Source organism: Struthio camelus, chromosome 5, assembly GCF_040807025.1.
Source record: "Struthio camelus isolate bStrCam1 chromosome 5, bStrCam1.hap1, whole genome shotgun sequence".
NCBI lineage: Eukaryota > Metazoa > Chordata > Aves > Struthioniformes > Struthionidae > Struthio > Struthio camelus.
Window position 1 is genome coordinate 78,114,447 of NC_090946.1, and position 12,064 is coordinate 78,126,510.

Sequence of the window (12,064 nt, forward strand, 5' to 3'; positions counted from 1 at the left end):
GATGCACCTCCTATTACTTCAACTGTGCCCACTACAGCTATAAAAGATAACAATCAATGCCCTTGATGATTGTCTTTTATAAATATCACCTAATTTGCTCACTCGCTCATGCAGTGGGGGGGGGGGGGGGGGGGGGGGAGGAGAAGGCCCTTTTCCCTCCCACCTCTTTGCTCCACAGCAGCTTTCTCCTCTTGAATTTTCCAGTCCTCCCTACATTTGTCAGGTTTTTTTGCAATGTTCTTTACTTTCTTACAAAGAGAAAAACAACTTTCAATAAAGGTAACTAGTATCTTAACTAAACTCCTCCTATTCAAGTCTGGGGAAGGAAGAACAGTCCGCTCCCATAGCTTTAATCATAATGAAAATAACAAAGTGCAATATGAATGAAGTGAATAATCTTCATCCTTCAGTACAGGCTACGTATTTAGTTAAGAGTAACAGTAGGAATGCCTTTTAAGTCGCCCCAAAATCCCTCACCTTAGTGCTATCAGATCTACTAATGATTAATCTTCATTTTTGTGTTACAAACCAGTAAGTTTTAAGATAACAGGTAGGAAGTAAAACATATGCAATTACAAGAGATAAATTTAAAACACACAATTTCAAACATTCTGTTAGTGATTTGTGAAGGACTCAACAAAAATGACCACAAAAGTTAGAAGAACAACCACACGAAAATTTAGAGAAAAAGCTCCTGAAACAGAAGGGAGGGGGAAAAAAAGACAAAAAAAACCCCAAAAAACAAAAACCACACACCTTGTTCACATCAAATAATTACTCACCTCTAATGCACTCTATCACTTTAGGTCTTTGAAGCTTAGACTTGGGAGAGGGAGAGTTGAATCTCAGATACGGCGCTTTTTTAAGCGTGCTACGATGGCCCTGGTAAATTGGTTTCCCATAAACTTGGCACAAATACTCTTCGTTTTGTACCACTGCACTTCCATTCACAAGTCCCTGCCACAAGAGAAAAACAGTTTACAGCTTTTCCACCTTTAAAAGTTAAACCCATCATTACTTTGGACCTGCTTTTTCCAGTTTTACCTTTTGCAAAGTCTCAGGAAGAACTTAAGATTGAGAAGTTCTACAATGAATAGTAAGTACTGCATGTGGACATGGAAGTATTTCAGTAAGCTTACTAACAGCTGGATGAAATAGCTGGTGCTGTGTAAGATGAAATCATAATATGGCAGTGAACTCTGCACTGTTATACACACTTAGCTTAATTTCTACAGCACATGAAGACAAGGACAATTCTGACAACAGAAATCCACAAGACAGATATTCTCTTTTCATTTACAACCATTACAGTTACACATACAAACTTTTTCCACGCAAACAGCACAATCTAAAACATTGCAGTCATCCAAAAAAAAAAAAATTGCGTCGGAACTCACATCTGCCTCTTTTTCTTTCTTTTGCAAACCTTCTGAAGAATAAGTTCTTAACGTCTGTTTTCTCACGTTATCTTCTGCTTGCTTCTGCAATGCCTTAGCTGCAGGTAAAGACTTCTTTGTCAAGAACCCTTGGATTTTTTGAGTTTTTGCTTTAATGTCTTTGTTGGTCTTCATAGCCTTAGTGTTTTGGGTTCTCTTGATCCATGGAACCTTTTGATCATATCTCACTTGTTCAGAATCATTTCTTGCCAATTCAGTCTGAAAATAAAACATAAATGTAATAAAAGGAGATTTTAATCTTCAAGGCTATCAGAAGAGTTTGTGGAAAACTTTGAAGTTCGAGAAACGATCTGTTTTTCATGTTAGCCAGCAACACCGATCAAGTGACTTTCATGAAGCAATGAAAGTCTTAAAATAGAGGCAAATAGAGAGTTTATTATAGCAAACTACATGCTAGTAATAAAAGGCAGTTTTCTCATGTTTTGAAGTTGTGAGTGAACCATGTTATCTGTCTAGATCAACAACGTAAGAATGAAAAATAAAATGCAAAAACTCTGAACTCATTTTTCCCAGCCATACCTGGATTTCTAAGCTGATTGCCTTAATCCACTCATCCACAGTCTTTCTGATACGAATCTCCTCCAGTACATCTCTGAAACAGAATAAACAGCTCTTTAGGTTAGTACTTCTTAAGCACAGATTTGTTCCTGGAAAAGTAGCAGCCTTTCCTATAGAAGGCTGTAGGTAGAGCAGAAAACTGGAGCATAAAGGAAGTAAGATTATGAACCTCCAAAAGGCACTGAGCATACCTTCTCCTAATTTCCCAAACCTAAATCTCTTCTTACATAAACGCCACCTGCAAAAGCCCCCCTGCTTCTATTTTTCAGTTCTTGATCACAACAGGAACCAATACATGAGTACAAATTCCTAGACTAAGAACTAAAAAAAAAAAAAAAAAAAAAAGAACAAAAAAAATTCCAACTCAATAAAGATAAAAGCAGGTGACAAAAACAAGAAAAATCACTTTCTCTAAAACGTATGTAGGGCAGATACCATGCCTGATGTTTTTTTTAAAAAACATGAAGAAAATAGTGATCTTTTTCATGAAAACAAAAACTTGGAGTAGTTTTAACAATAATACTATAATTACGATTTAAGCAGGTGTATTTAACACAACTGACTAACCAAGCAGAAGTAAATTCTAAAGCCAAGGATTTTTTGTAGAGTAACTAATTCTAAAACATTTACAGGCTTACGAAGCCTGTTAAGAAAAGTCTTTCAGCCCTCAAGGATGAGATCACTCCTTGGTTTTCCCATTTATGCCAGTCTGCATACAAAAAGCTACATGCCCCCTTGCCATGACAGCAGAACTGTTTGTCCAGATGTGAATTTGTCCAGCATTAGAATTTAGATTTAAGTACCGGAGCACAAATCAGAACAAGAAGTAACAGCAACCTATCAAAAAAATTCAAAGCACATCTAGAGATTCAAAAACATTTGAAGTTCAAGAGAATCATCTCATGATTGCTAAGAATGAGCAATCAATCTCGTCAGGGAACTGCAGCGATTCTTGAACACATGGAATTGAGAAAATTGTAAGAGAGGTAGGTAACGAGCACACAAAATACAAGTAGCTACATAAAACACTGAATAATTGAGTCTAACCTGTTTGTAGTCAAGGCGTTAATAAAAGTATACATGGCATCCCCATCTTTTGCACGAATAATGGCTTCCAAATTTTCTTCAAGGACTTTTTTATTGTTTTGAACTCCTCTCAAAATCCTTTCAGCATCCTTCAGAATAGATTTAGGTGCTTTAACTTTATGAAGGATGGATGGTTTAATAAGCGGATGATGTTCAGAAAGATCAGGTGCAACAGTAGGTTTTTTTGACTAAAATTGAAGTAGAACAGTTGGCTTTCAATCAGAGATTGTAACCATGTAATTTTCTACACACCGATCAGAATTACCATTAGTCTGCTATCAACTCAAGGCTCAGCATATGAAACATTCTCCATGTGTACTATTATCAAATTCAGTGTTACCAAAGAACATTCAGTACACTGCAAAATATTTAAAAGTCAAATGAATGGAAAGACAACCAAAACCTCTCAAATATTAACTCTTAAATGCAAACCTTTGAGAATACGAGAAATATGAGACATAATGCTCAGAAAGCATAAAAACATGCAGAAAGATGACACTCAGATACACAAAGCAGATATCACATGTGAATCTCTCCATGCAGTAGGACTTAAGTATCATTAAAAATGTAATAAAAACAAATTTCTCTAAATATATGCACTAATTTGACATCAGTCTGTCCCAAGAAACACCAGGTAATATACATAAGCTTTAACATAGACACACACACACTCAGCATCACCATGATCCTCCCTTCTGCTCATTTTTGTTTTTTGAAAGAAACAAAGTAGAATCTATCAGTCTTTTACTTTGCAGAACCCTTTTATAAAGGCCAAAACCAAGCCCATATTAGCTATGAACAGAAACGGAAGGGACACTAGTACACAGGGAACAAGTAGCCATACATCTATGGATCTTCACAATCCTGAAACCCAAAAGTCCCCAAAATAGAGCTTATTTCCCAGAAAGGAAGCAAAAATTTGAAACATGTATTTTTTTTTTTTTTTTAAAAAAAGAGCCCCCTCCCCCCCCAACAAATAAACATATTTGAACAGACTCAGAGAGCACCAACTGAACAAAATTTCTCAGATCAAAAATTAGTCTGGGCTTTAAAGTGCCTCTTTATTAAGCCATAACAAAACAAATGCTTCTATTTTAACAGGCATAACTACCAAAGCACAACTGACATGGGAGAAAAAAAAAAAAAAAAAAAAGCCACCACCACGATCCTGTGACTTTGGTTTTGCCTGGTTAGGAGAGGACAATATTCCAAATTATTTGTGAATTTACATAGGTTTCATTTTAAAATGAAGCTTTTGGACAAATACTAGCTCAGTAAGACAGCTGAAATTTATGAATAGCACAAGAAACGTAGACACACATTCAATACAACCTTAAAATGGCAAAGACTCGCCAATTACTCCAGAGTAGCGTATGAAACAGTAACTATATTAGCAGTCCACACCATGCATATGGGAGCAGGCAGCTTTTTGCCCAACGTTTGGCTTCCCTCTTGGTAGTTCACAAAGGTTGAAAAAGATAAGTCAAAGAGTAAGTTAAATCTTATAGTTAGATTAAGTTACTCGAAGTAACAGCAACTTTTTCAAAAAGCTACAGGCATGTGATAGTTATAATAGTCTTACCTCATTGCAAGCATATTCAAAACAGTTTTAGTATTACACTATTTAAAAAAAAAAATTAACACAAAACTCAAGTTATACCTTAATAAGATCATTCATGTCTGATTTCCACAAATTTGCTTCCTAAAAAGACAGAAGAACATTTGAAACTTATCCAAAGACAGGTGTAAATAGATTAGATCACTTTTAAGTGGATAGAATGGATTTGTTTGACCTCCTGAACCCTGACTGCTCACTTCTTTTGGATTAGAGCATCACCTTCTGTTCTGTCTCCACCTGCCTCCCTTACTTCAGACCTTCCCTCTGCTTATATAACAAGTTGCATCTTTTGAAGATGCATCCAAGTTAATCGATTTGCTGTAACATATGTAATGAAATATGCAAGCTGAAATCTTCAACCACAGAAATGAAGTAATAGAATCAAAGTTATTATGTTCAAAGATAATTCAAGCTTGTGAATTTCCAGGTCTTCCTTCTTTCCTACTACTTACATTTAGAAAGACAAACCTAAAGCAAAATGATCAGGTATGCTTGCTTCTATATGGAACCAGGCTAACAAAACAGACAAAAGGCTCAGTTTTCAAAAGCCAGAAACAAATCACATATTGCTAGCACAGAACCATTCTAGAGCTACAAAATCATCAGCACAAAAAGCAAAAAGCGTAATGATATGACAGGTAAGTCTTTGGAAACAGCACTCTTTCCAAAAGGAAATGGCAACATCAGAAAGGAAATAACCTAAAATCATCCTTAAAGTTTTTAACTGTCTATAAGTAGACCATTTTTCTTTCCCAAACAGGAATGTTACAGCAGCTCTGTAGCTCTAGTATTGCAGGAAGAGACCTAGCAGAAACCAGGTATTTAAAAAAGAAGAAAGCCTAAAAAATAAATTTAATAAAACTATATCCTTGATTTTTACTGTTATATGTTTGATAGAACAACAGTAAGAAGCTCTACAGTCTAGTTTATTGCACACTCATTACTCGGGATCAAAGCCCTTTCACACAAAAAGATGGTAGTATTTCAAGCAATTGCATACAAACGTCAGCCTGTTTACAGACGTAGAAGCAAGCATAACATTTTTAATGATATTAAAATTCTTAAGTGGTTCTTAGCATTCTTTAATCCTCTTACTCAAACTCCTGGTCATTCTGATAATACCGTCCTTACCTGTAGGATGTTGTGCATTTCTCTTTTCAGTTGGCCAAGATCTTGAAGTAGATCATCTGCTTTTTTCACCGTTTTCTCAATTGAATCGGAATTCTGGAAGGAGCTTTCAAAAGCGGGGAATGAGTCTGCACGCAAAGTGGTAGGTCTGACGTGAAAAATACTCTATTAGAATTCTCATGCCTCTTCAAGTTGGTCAAAAAAGTACTCAACTTCTACACTGACTACTTGAACACGTATTTTAAGTACAGGAGTACCAAAACTTTACATAAAGTAGAATTTGCTTTTCTGCCTGAGGTTACAGACAGGTTAGTGTGTTTTCTCTATTTACCACTTACACCTTGAGCTGTATCCTTACATTTTCAACAGTGAAACTATATATAAAATTCAGATGTAATAGAGTAATATCTGAATTTTGAAAGTCTTCTCATTTGAAGCAATTATTAATATTTTTCTTCACTCTGTCATAAATAACTGTGTCAGTAGCTGTTTCTAATTATATTTTTGAAATTATGACATCAAATTATCAGCTGTCGAAACACGTGCTTCAGAGTGGACGGCTAAGAAAACTTCCTGACCTAAAGCTTAGAAACTGATAGACTGACGTTGCTCCTTCCCAACAAAACGTTGGCATAAAGCTCCCATAAGCAGGCAGCTTAGTGTCCACTGATGACGGCAATCCCCCCTTAACACAATACTTGTATAGCCGACTTCCTGACATGACTTCCCAAGCAGCTGCAATAGAAGAAATACGTCCAGAAAAAAAGGAGAACACTGCAAGTGATTCCCGCTGACCTCTGAGAACGGTTGTTACCAGCTATGCTTAACAACTGGCCTTATTTACCTCAAGACCGACAGAACTGCAAAAGTATTACAGAACTCCCTGCATGCACCAGTATTTTACTTGCAGCACAGCTTTGTCGGAGTCAAGGTTCGTACCAGTAACTCTATTACACCACCGATATTTAAAACATCTCTTTCAACCTCATTAGAGCAGGAACTCCGCCTCGGTTTTACATTCATTTACCCATCTCTCTTGGAATGCCAGCTCATTTTATTCTTGTTTAATGTTGCATTCTCAGAAGACTCAATCTGCCTCAATGGAGTTTCTTGAGAATTCAGAATATGCTCAAGAAGTCTTCCTCCACCTAAAGCAGAAAAAAAAAAAGTTACACTTACTGTTAAGCTTGTTCAATATATTTAACTCTTTCTTTTTCTTTCCAGATAGTTCACTATTATACAATATTCACCAAGAATAGTAAATATACATACACACATATACACATATTTCACGTATTTGCTTCAGTAAGGACAGGTCTCACAATCTATCTTACTATGATTGATCTGCATAGCAAAGTATGAAAACAGATGAATGAGGCTGGGACACTAATTAACTGACTCTGGGACACTAACTGACTCAGAGAAACATTATGAACAAAATGTCACACATTTAGGTCAGGATTTTCTTTAGCTCTTCTTCCTTGGTCTTATTTTCCTCAGCAAAACAGGAAAAAAAAATATCATTAATCAAATACGGCATGTGAAAAAAATAAATAAATATTTTCATGAAACCTGTGACAAGTGTATTATATATCATATGGATATACACAGGCATAAGTACACACATGTATATACGGCTACATCCTCAGATTGACAATAAGCAGCAACATTGCTGCTACCATCAGAACCAATCTTACAGGGAAAAGGCACATCTTCTAGAACAGATGTTTTTTTAATTCACTCCAAAACAATGTTTGACTTTATTTTTATATAGGTCCCTTTCTAATCGTAGAATCAATTCACGTTGGAAAGCACCTCAGGAGGTCATCTAGTCCAACCCCTCACTCAGAGCACAGTCAACACGAATTAAGGCAGGTTGCTCAGGGCTCTGCCTAGTCAGGTACTCATCCCCAGAAACAAGATAACACCAATGCAAAAAACAGTTGGAAATCAAAGAAAGGAAAGTGGAAGTTACTGGAAGCTCATGCAGTCTTCTTAAAATAAAATTTTTTGAATTTAAAAATCAGTTAGTTAACACAATCGAAGACAAAAATTGTGGAAACAAAGGCTTAATTTGAAACAGAATATAAGGAGGGTGCATGAGTTTAAAAGTAAACAAGAAGCAAAAAATTTCCTCTAACAACACTGTTCCTAGACCAAGAGGAACAAAAATAATATGTGGGAACTTTGAAAGAGAGAGGTAGAAGCCGCTGTCGAACAAGCAGCTAACCAAGTCAAACTGGCATTTCGCCCATGATATTGGAAAACAAACTTGGATCCTTCAGGCAATTTTCTCCTGAACACTACCAACTAAAGATGCTTTATTTTTTGATGGAATGCTCAAAACTGAATTTCATGCCACTAAACTAATCACAACTAGTAAAAGAAAAATTACTTCATTTGCTTTACACATGCTATTTCCATTAGTATAACCCAGAGACCTGGAAGGATTCATATTTTTGTGAGAAAAATTCAGTTCATCTATTGAAAAAGTTCATGGGTAGCTCCGCAGTTTTACATTTTATTGTTATATGTAATTTTCCTTAAACCTGACAAGGAATGGTCATTATATTTTTTTTAACCTTAAAATCAAAGTGAGAAATTCTGTCTAGAGTCTATAGGTTAGATCATTAGGGTCAAAGTCTTCAGTTAGGTTAGTTTTGGAGATAACTGGATTACTCTTAGCTTTCTCAAATACACTTTCAAAAATTCTGAGTGTACGTACTTAAGTGCAGACAACCCAATGCTCAGAAGAACTAAAGACTAGACAGAGTAAACCCCAGGCCATACTCTTCACACCAGTGAACAACAGGAGTGCCTTACCCACAATACCTTCATATGTGGATTTGGGAATATTTTCCTTTTCCGTTATAGGGTTTTCTTTCTTTGAGATGTTCACATTTTTTGATACAGGTTCTGGAGCATATCTCCGAGGAACTGGTGTCTTTAGGGGAGACATCTGTGTATGAGCTCCACCGTTCTGAAGTTGACTTGCATACGCTTCACAGGAAGGAAAAGGAAAAAAAAAAAAGACACCCACACATCACAAATTTAAAACTTTTTAAAGTTATGTAAATGTTAAGAATATTCTTCATGGGAAAACAATCTAGAAAAAACATGCCAACATCATGAAATTCTCACAGAAAAGCAAAACATTATAAAACAAAAATAGATAGGAAGAAATTTCTATACTCCTGAGTGTGATTACAAAATGATTAAAAAACAAACACACACCACCACCACCAGCTTATTACAAGCTTCTACATTGATATTTCTCAGGAAAACTAGTTTATAGAAGTCTCGGCCTCTCAAATGGAATCAAATTGGTACAGACTAGGCAGTTGGTACATACCAAACTCCCACTTTAAAATAAACTAGAATATTTTCAGAATAAGTGGTACACATAGCATACTAGGCAACAGGAATGTTTACTACTATACATGAATTTTTAGTACACGTTACTAGTGTGTGACGTCCAATCCAATATTAATGAAAACAAAATTAAGGTAGAACTAACACTAAAAATAAGATATTAATAATTTGTTTTCACCTTGGGCAGGTGGACCACTAGCAGGAAATAAATCCGTCCGACATGAAGATACAGGGTTAGTAAACAATCGCTGTTCTGGCTTCTCCAGTTGTTTTGTCATGAGACTGGAAGAAGGTATGTGAATTTGCTGTAAGCCACCCATGTTGACTGCAGAGCTAATGAGATGAGACTAAAAGACACAGTTACAAAGTATTTTGGTATATGCGTTAGTTTCCCAAGTAAAACTAAGCATGAATACATGCCATATAATCCTACTAATCAGATGTGTAAGACTGCCCCCTCCCAAAAAAAAGAAAAAAAAAGAGAGAAAGAAATAGAGAACTAGAAGAAACGATTAAGCAAAAGCTTCTGCATGTTTATGTAGATACCTGAATATTCATTTGTTGCTGCTGTAACTTTTCCAAATGCTGGATCCGCTGTGCCATGAAAGTATTCATTTGTTTTTCAAGTTCACTGACTCTTTCATGACAATAGAGTTTCTCATTTTGAGCCTTTATATTTGTTTGCTGTTCAGCAACACGTTGCAGCTGTTTGTCTGTCTGCTGCAGTTTATCAATTAATGCTGAAACTGAGCTAACTTTTGCTTCCAAATCATTTTGAACCTGGAGGGGAAAAAAGAAAACAAGAAAATTTTACTGGGGGGGGGGAGGGGGCGACATGCAAACATGAAGAGGAAGCTGATATGAATGCCATCTCTATTTATTCCCAAAACACCTTTCCTATCATCACAGGATGATTTTCTTCCTAAAAGACACAAATAAAATAACAGATCTAATCTCCGGTGGTTTAGCAATATTATAAAATTCTACTAAAAGGCAAATCAGATTTCTATGTCCATGAGCAGCCAAATTCCACTGAGGCAAATCCAAACAAGTTCCCTCTGGTGTAACGGTCAGTAAGTCTGAGATCACTAACACACAGAGGAAAAAAAGTTAGTGGATACATTCAGTTCCATTTGAAACAAAAAACCTCTGGTTCAAACCTCAAGCACCAGACTTCCTGTGTGCTTGTGGAAGCCATTAAATTAAAGTTATAGTTAAACAAACTATCGGGCAACAACTGATCATTTGATCTTTTTGAAGTGCCATTTAGAAACTGTTGTTTCGCAGAAATCTTTCCGAATCAGATGCGTTATTCTTTCTACATAGAACCTGAATGCTCTCTTTCGAAGTTCAGCCAGAAGATGCAGCTTAAGGTTATTTCCAAATACGAAATCTGACCAGTTCATCCTAACTAACGTAATGCCCATCCTTTATTGTTACACTTACGTAAATTTGTGCGCACAGTTCTATCATCTTAGCAACACCATTTTTGTTAGGGAAATTTACACCATATGTAAAAGCTGAAAGGAATCTACAAATACTGAGTGGCCTGATTTCCAATTGACAAATAAATCCATCAAACAAAGGCTCTTTCCCATAATATTTAGTATATACTGCTTAACACCAATCCACTTACATGTGCACAAAACAGGGGACTGCACACACCCAAAGGTTGTGGTCTTCTGCCCTCCCCATGCAAACTTACTTTACAGGCAAACGATGAATGGAGGGAATATGAATTAGGTACAAGTACAAAAGAATGTTCGTTCTACCACCACAGGCTTGCTTAAAAGATGCACTATTCTAAGCGCACAAAGAACTAAATTACCACAAAAGACTCATTTTGAGAAGCGCATTACTTACTTTAAGAAGCGGAGCTGTAGTAGCAATAGCAGCCGCAGTTGCTGCTGCAACGGTTGTAGTGGAATCAATTTCCCTGTGTGTTGACCTGGTGTTTGGCCCAACACTTTCCTTTTTTTCTGTGGAGGAATTTCCTAAGAGCTGTACCTTCACCTCCTTAAGTGCAGGATTATTTTGGGTTCTACAAATATAAGTAAGTTCCTGTAAATAGCAGCATTTTGTTCAAATCTCCTCCAAGCAAATGATTTCCCACCTATAGCATCGGTATCATGACTTATATAAGCATTTCCTTCAAGCTCTTGACGCCCAAGGAAAAAAATAAGTTTACTTTCATCTTTTAGTATGACAGCAGAAACTTCTGAAGGTTACATTTCTAATATTATTTCTATATTAGTTTCTGATATAAAAGATATTTCCAGGAGATGACTGCAATCGCAACAAAGAACATGATTACAAGTTGTCTTTTGCAAAGTTCAGAGTACTAGTACCAAAGACCTACTAAACAACTTTTGATCTTACTTCAAGATTTCTAGCCTAGGGATAGACAGCAGGTCTCCTTACCAGCCTTTAAAAAAAGTATCATACATGTGTTTGGCACTAAATAAATTATCTATTATAGCAAATCTTGCCCAACTCTTGTATCATGAAATCATTAATTCATATAGTTTTAAGATGTGCAAAATAAATAAGATATTTCAGCAAACTTTTAATGACAAAATAAATTGAAAACACCCTCACAGATAGAAAAAGAGCACTCGCAGAGGACAAAAGATAATACTTTTTCCTTACCACCTACGCATTTTGGCAAAAAATGCAGAAGTATCTACCATACGTACAAAAGCAGATCAGCTGAGAATATCAACAACACAGACTTACTTTTGTTTTAAGACCACTCGCAAAGCCTCTTTCTGGCCAGCGTCATACTGAGAAATAAAAACATCATCTGTGGGGAAGGACATCAAATACACTTTGTCAGGTTAATATT

General features: G+C 36.1%; 1 protein-coding gene across 16 annotated transcripts in view; it reads right to left on the reverse strand.

Annotated features, from left to right (window-relative positions):
* The window catches only part of KIAA0586 (KIAA0586 ortholog), a 75,158-nt gene that overhangs the window by 58,981 nt on the left and 4,113 nt on the right, over nt 1-12,064 (reverse strand). For 9 of the 16 annotated variants that reach the window (XM_068947413.1, XM_068947410.1, XM_068947412.1 and 6 more), the window contains exons 5-16: nt 11,956-12,022; nt 11,083-11,260; nt 9,766-9,999; nt 9,398-9,566; nt 8,671-8,847; nt 6,875-6,995; nt 5,851-5,995; nt 4,762-4,803; nt 3,063-3,289; nt 1,977-2,049; nt 1,398-1,655; nt 783-957 (exon numbers count right to left, since the gene is read on the reverse strand). In XM_068947413.1, the coding sequence (XP_068803514.1) occupies nt 783-957; nt 1,398-1,655; nt 1,977-2,049; nt 3,063-3,289; nt 4,762-4,803; nt 5,851-5,995; nt 6,875-6,995; nt 8,671-8,847; nt 9,398-9,566; nt 9,766-9,999; nt 11,083-11,260; nt 11,956-12,022 (1,866 nt within the window). The remainder of the gene's footprint in view (nt 1-782; nt 958-1,397; nt 1,656-1,976; nt 2,050-3,062; nt 3,290-4,761; nt 4,804-5,850; nt 5,996-6,874; nt 6,996-8,670; nt 8,848-9,397; nt 9,567-9,765; nt 10,000-11,082; nt 11,261-11,955; nt 12,023-12,064) is intronic. The other 7 variants (XM_068947417.1, XM_068947416.1, XM_068947415.1 and 4 more) reach the window with 3 other exon arrangements.